Source organism: Pleurodeles waltl, chromosome 5, assembly GCF_031143425.1.
Source record: "Pleurodeles waltl isolate 20211129_DDA chromosome 5, aPleWal1.hap1.20221129, whole genome shotgun sequence".
In the NCBI taxonomy this organism is placed as follows: domain Eukaryota; kingdom Metazoa; phylum Chordata; class Amphibia; order Caudata; family Salamandridae; genus Pleurodeles; species Pleurodeles waltl.
The window spans coordinates 1,585,221,755-1,585,228,464 of record NC_090444.1 but is presented as its reverse complement, the minus strand read 5'-3'; the positions used below and the strand labels follow the sequence as shown (position 1 = coordinate 1,585,228,464).

At 46.9% G+C, this 6,710-nt stretch overlaps 1 protein-coding gene across 1 annotated transcript; it reads right to left on the bottom strand.

Moving 5' to 3' along the window:
- Positions 1-3,199: 3,199 nt before the first annotated feature.
- ID2 (inhibitor of DNA binding 2) lies at positions 3,200-6,496 on the bottom strand. Its single transcript, XM_069235886.1, has 3 exons — positions 5,754-6,496; positions 4,966-5,029; positions 3,200-3,838 (listed from the first exon to the last, which is right to left on the bottom strand). The coding sequence occupies exons 1-2, from the start codon at positions 6,114-6,116 to the stop codon at positions 4,973-4,975; spliced, it is 420 nt and encodes a 139-aa protein (XP_069091987.1). The 5' UTR covers positions 6,117-6,496; the 3' UTR covers positions 3,200-3,838; positions 4,966-4,972.
- Positions 6,497-6,710: the final 214 nt, after the last annotated feature.

The following is a 6,710-nucleotide window of genomic DNA, read 5'->3' as shown; positions in this document are numbered from 1 at the left end:
GGAGAGCTGTCACCATTGTTTTTGGTTTTTCCTTTTTTTTGCACGCGTGGACCTCTGCGGTGAGGATGTGTGGATTTCACCGTTTCGCAGGTTAAGATTAACTGCACTGATGTACACCTCCCTAATTTAGAATCCTGGTATGTACCAGGGAAAGCAACTTTTTTTTTGTTTTAGTATTTACTATTCCCATCAGCATTATTAATACTTAGCGATAATGCTAGTAGTATCTAATAAGTTATTTATAGCTCTAGGACGTTTATGAACCTACGTGAGAAAAGCAGTTGCAGGAGAGAAGACAATTAAAATGCAGCCTAGTCGCATCTGAAAATCCCTCTACCCAATATAGTCCTCTTCGACGAAGGTCATCTGAGCTAATCTAAATCGCTAATGACACAAGGTGAACAGGGTTTAGTCCTAGACAATGCACCAACTTGGTTGTCCCATAGTTGCGCTGTTCCTTCGGGTGTTCTGAAAAGCAAGACGTTGATGTAGAGGGCTAGCCGATGGCGTGTACTGGCTGGGCTACAATAAATGGTGGCAGGTGATGGGCAAGTGCACGGATGTCAACCGGTTCTGTGACGAGGGTCATTTTCAGCCAGTCCTTTTTATGTAAAAAAGCAGCAGCCTGTGTGTTGAAACGTGGGGTGTATAGGTTTACACAGTACACAAGAATGGGAAAAAGCAAAAAAAAAAAAAAAAAGGTCTCAAAATCCGAAGCGATGGTGGCTAAAACGCAAGGGCTAGCGGAGAGTGACCCTCATAACACGGGGCCAGTTAGCAACCGTGCACGCCTCCGTGTATGGCACCTGCCTGTTTTTGTGCAAAAACGATTGCACAATAATTTAATAAGCAACATCAAAGAGAAGGCTTGGTCATGCCTGAAGCAGACTCGTGTCTGGCAGCATCCCTCGATGCTCTGAACAGTTTAATATAGCCAGTACATCTCACGCCTTATGTAAATATCATACATGCATTAGATTTTTAGTTCTAAATACCATAGTAGCCAAAGTGACACAAGTCATTTGTACCACCCTGAGCCATTTATGATCTTTTAGCACTTTGCCTTCTCTTCAACTTTGACCTTACCTGTTATGAACATAGGCCAAAAAGTCTCAAAATGTAAACATGTTAGCTAAGTAGCCAAAATCGGCCGGAGGGTCCATGAGACTGATTTACATCTTTGTACCACGGGAGTGATGTCCTGAAGAACAAATGCTGAAGTCAAATATGAATGGGGAAGTGTTCAAAGGCTTGCGGGCGAAGAATGGATGGACGAGGTGACTAGATGAAACCAGAGGATAGTCTTCGCAGGGAAGTCTCTTCAAGTAAGGCCCAGCCTCGATGCCGCGACCTTCATTTATTTCTGCTATATTAGTTAGTACAACTTAATGAAACTCACTTCAGTGTACTTACACATTCTTATGGACTCAGTTAGCAATTACACTCCCATAGGAAAAAAAACAATAAATTAGCGGACTTCGTTCTCTGGTGAAAATATTTTGAAACCGCGAGACTAAACGCATGAAATAACTGGTGCGGACGAAAGAGACAAGACGCACTATCCAATACAGGTACATTTTCAAATTCATTTAGCGCTTACTACCCCTGACGGGACGTTAGAAGTATAACACGCATGCGTCGTTTCATTTCACAATCCAATACTTTTAATTCTTACATTTTGTTAGGGAAAAGGGCCTTGGTAAACTAACTGCACTCGACAGGGGAGCCTGGGGCTCCTGCACGTGTGGCAGGAGGAACTTCTTGGCGCTGTGAGCGCCATCCCCTCAGGACTTTGCTGGCCAGAGCTGGGGGAGATAAGCATCTCTGGGAAAGTTTCTACCGCCGCAGCTGGGTTGTCAGGTCACAGCAAGGATTAGGAGATGGCTGCTGGGCGGGCTCCACGGCAGGCCTTGATGTGCGTGTGTGAGAGCGGGCTTTGTGTCAAGGGCGCGGGAGGGCAGCGGCTCCAGACTGCGCGGCGCCGCTCGGACACCTGTTCACCTCAGGTTAGTGTGGCTGCGCGCAGGTGAGGCGCGCTTCACTGTAAGAGTCCCGGCGGGCGCCTGACAGGCAGGAGCTCAGGCCTCTCCTTCAGAATAAGAGCCACTATCATAGGAAACAATTGGCACCTTCTTTACATACGGCTTATGCACTTAAATGAGTGGAAGCGCGACCTGCTGATCCTCTTATGCTGGGACCGTTTTCAGCGAGAAAGTGCTATAACCATGATCTCAGTTCAATGTAAAGTTGCAGTGGGCCAGCACTTCACTAGTATATGTACGGTAACTTGTGCGGATCTACGAAAACCCGTGAGAACCGTGAACTCTTCACGTGTTAAGCATTAAAGAACCAAGGCTGAATGGCGCTCGAATGCTTGATCTGGGGTAACCAGTATTACAAACTGCAGGCCTCACCCCCAATTAAATGCCCTCTGCATTTTAAAGTAGGAAGCAGTGACCACACACACCGGGGCCCGTTATACTTTGTATCAGTTTCACTCATTAGGAGAGTATCACCCCTTGCCGCAGGGTCACTGAGTAAATGAGTCTCTCCATATTTTTAAGGATGAATTTTACCGGATGGGGCTCAATCTGTTCATCCTTTGCCAACCGTCATACTGCCCAGGTACTGTATTTTGCAGCCATCTTGTATGCCTTTATTTAGGACCCCCATGTATTAACACATTAATTACTAGGCAATTTCAGCAAATGCGGCTCAGATTAAAATCACATCCAAACACGCAAGGCTGAATCTAAACGTGTTATCATACACTGTCCCAGGGCCGATATTGCGTTGCTGCTAGCTGAAGTGTGCAGTAATCGCGGGAGGGCTATTATGTTTCCTAAACTTAAATAATAGCAGTTGGAAGCAGCGGAAACAGGCAAGGCATTACCGGTTTCTGTATTGCCATCCCCTAAACAAAACTTAGCGGTAAGGTCATCAAGTTTACAGAGATACGTGTCCACCCGCATACGATGACCAGCAAACAAGTACACGGGGACTGTCCCTGTTAAAGCAATCTTGGAATTTCCCAGCCAGAATCTGTAAAAGCTCTCGACTCCAGTGCTTATTTGGTAAAGCGCGAGCAAAGTTGCAAAACTGAATCCCTTTGAAATATATGGCTCGATCTACAACTCCAACATGAGTTATTTTCCAAACTCCCCTCTGCCCACCCCACCATCCCCGAATAAACAGTCAATTCAATAAACTTTATTTATTTACGTATAAAAATGTTAAGTTTACAACCGAACTTTTATAAAAAGTTCCGCATGATTAAAGTAAATCTTTGCGCATATTGATGCAGATATCGACCTCTGCCGCTATACAAGGAAACACTCTTACAGAGTTGCCAAGGACGTCTTGGTTTTTATACGTCTACGTACACAGAATTCAGCCTAGTGCATGTCAAAAATCAACATTTCTGACCCACGGTAAAACACAGCTCGAAAACTGAACTCTCGGATCCTTCCCTTGGTTCACGCTCCACCCTTTGTTTTTTTTTCAAAACCAGGCAAAGTCTGCGGTATGGTGGGGGAAGAAAACAGGCAAACAAAAAGGTCTTTCTTGTATCCGCTCCCCATGCTGGGAGTTTATAAAAAGTTAGCCTTCCCCACTGGAGAAGTAGAGTCTCTTCATAAATAAACTGATCAGTCCAGAGGTCGGTGAATAACTTATCAGGGGAAAGGAAGGGAGGCTTTTATCCGCCGTGGTGTCATATTTTTCATTATTAATAAAAGTCTAGTGATTCCAACGTTGATCCCACAAATAAAAAATCTCCGCGATCGTGCTGTCGTAGTCTTGTGCAAAAAAAAAAAAAAACATCTGTGAGGCTGAACACCTGCAAGAGATTGAAAAGAGGCGTGTTTAGAATGCAAACAGGGTAGCGCTCGGGACAGACTGGCGCCAGGGAGGAAGCCGCAGTTTGAACACTTCAGCCAAACACTCTGCATCGGGCAGCCCGTGGCAGCCAGATGCATGCACACACATACACACAAGGGGGAGCTTTCCGCAGCGTAAACCGAACATTAAACCCCCGCAGAGGGGCCCCTCCCAGCGCGATCTGTTTAAACGACAGTGATTGCAGGCGCCAGACTGCTGGTTGCATCAATTATTGTATTAAATGCAGCCACTTGTTCCTATCACCCTGTATGGGGAGGTGGGAACGCTGGGCATCCACTGCCAGAGCTTAGGGGCCTGCCTGGCTGACCCAGAAAGGAAAGCTATGACACGACCGCGGTGTGGGTACTCAAGTGACAGTGCACTCGCTAGTCTCCTGCAGTAAATGTCACACAGGACAAACTACCCTGAGACCGTCAGTGGATAACCTTTACCACGACAGAGGGCTGAATAAATATTACGTGAATACCCGATTGTGCCCCACCATTGCAAAAGCACACTAACTAAACCATGAAGCATGGCTCCTACGTTTATTTTTAGCCAGGTTACCAATTACTGCATATCATCACCAAGGGCACAATACCAGCGCCTTTATTCAATAACACTAGTACCTGTAGTCATAATTCACATCAACTGTTTCAGTCCTTGGTGACAGATTTAAAAAATCTAAATTTCCCAAACCAACGTAAAGTAATGTTACCCTTAATTGCATATTTAAATGGGATGGGGGGGGTTGCGATTATACTCCACAACACACTGGTTTGGTATTGTTACCATTTACTAACCGTTTGTTTATATCCATGTTCATGATGCAATGAATCGACCTCGTATTGATGAAAGGCTAAGTAAACTTTTGGCATAAGCAGAACCAGTGATCAGTATGTTAGAGGCACATCTCTCAAACCGTGTGTTTAACCCACTCGCGAGTTTGTTTTAGCTTATCTAATGATGCTTACAACCTTGTTCAGAGTGGGTCCGGGACCTTTCTAGGCGTTAAAGTGGCCTGTTATAAGTTATGTGTCCCTCAACACCTCAAATTACACACCGATGTCCCTTAAAAATACTCACCGTGGGTTCAGGGGTACAGTGGCTTGCTGTCATTCGTCAATAGCTCAGAGGGGAAATCAGAAGCCTGCAAAAAAGAAGCGGGGGGGCATTAAATATTGACCCAAAACATTACAATATTATCCAAATAAAAAAAACATATCAAACACCCCCACTCCACAGTCATGACAATACCACTATAGACAAACTACCGACAGTGAAGTAAAACGCTGCTGAGACGAGCACCACCGTTAAGAATTTACTTCAGTGTACAGTTCGAGTATCAACCGCTGTGTGGTCTCGGACCCGCACCCCGGGAAGCAGATGTTGCTAATTGTCTCTATATGGTAAAATCAAACACTTAAAGTGCAAAATAGGCGCGTTAAAGTGAGTTGCGAGTACTGGACAATTCATTGAAGAGATTGTCTCAAAATTTCTGCAACTATAAATGGAGCTTGTGGGGACTTGTATCAACAAAAAAAATCAAAGTTAGTCTATTAAGGATTTAAATAGCTCAAAGTACGTTTATTCGGAACTAATGAGTGTGTGTGTGTGGTCACAAATGTCACAAGACGTCCAATAGAATGCCTGTATAGTTGTGGGAAAAAGAAAAAAAACATCGTACATGTCTATGTACATCAAACGCCTCTACTTTAGCTGTATAGTGGTTCGATGAATCAATAAATGGCATGTGTGGTAGGAGGTGGAAGTCTGTCTCTCTACAAATTAAAATGAGTCCACCCACTCTCACGTCCCTTCGAGTCACTCAGTTACCCCACTCCTGCACACATTCTCTTAGGTGCTCGAGTTACCTGCAGAGAGAGGATGCTGATGTCCGTGTTGAGTGCACTAAGCGGGCTCCTGGAGGCGGAAGGCGACCTCTGCTGAATGTGGCCACTGCCAGCTGCCGCCATGCCCGGGTGCGAGTCGAGCGCCAGCTGGAGGTCCAGGATGTAGTCGATAACGTGCTGGAGGATCTCCATCTTGCTGACCTTTCGGTTCTGCGGGATGCTGGGGACCAGTTCCCGCAGCTTGGAGTAGCAGTCGTTCATGTTGTAGAGCAGGCTGAGGGGGTCCTCCAGCGGCGAGGGCGGCTTGGCTCGGGCCAGTACCCCGAGGCTGTGCTCCGACAGGCTGTTCCGCCGCACGGAGCGCATCGGACTGAAGGCTTTCATGGCTCCGGGCGGCGTCAGGTCTACCCTGCCTTTGCCACAGCTCTGACTGGTGTCCTCCTTCCTCGGCTCCCGACCTTGGCTAGGTTCGAGGAGATTCGGCCCGACAGTCAACCGGGACCTGGAACCTCTCCTCTGACACAAGTCACTCCCGTAGCACCAGATGTCCCTCCACGGGCGGCAGATGTCTCTACTGCGGCCGGTAACACCAGCTGTCTTTTCTTAGGCCTCTCTTAGCGGACGGTCTTCCTCGGCCACGTTTATATTTCTAGAGTCTGACAGAGATATATATATATATGTCCCTAATCTGAGAGGAGCACGTCTGCCTGTACCTTGAACACACTTCCTTGTCTATCCTCGGTCTCTCGCAGTCGCGTTTCAGTGAAGAGCAGCGCTAACAGCGGACTCCTTATATAGTGCTCGCGCGGGCTGCCTGCCAGACCCAGACGGCCCGCCTCGCCATTGGCCACGCGGCACCTGCTGCTCATACACTGCCTCTGGCCCATTCGTGAGAGTGGTCTGTGAGCTTCCTACAGCGCAGCCAATGGGTGTGCAGGGGGCGGGGCTTGCATAGCTGAGCTCCTGACAATACTGTAA

What these genes read in the sequence shown, in the direction of transcription:
- ID2 (XM_069235886.1), bottom strand. Translation starts at nt 6,116, where the DNA reads ATGAAAGCCTTCAGTCCGATGCGCTCCGTGCGGCGGAACAGCCTGTCG. An exon ending in TCAGCATCCTCTCTCTGCAG is followed by an intron (nt 5,030 to 5,753) that starts GTAACTCGAGCA and finishes TCTTTTTTGCAG; the next exon opens with GCTTCTGATTTCCCCTCTGA.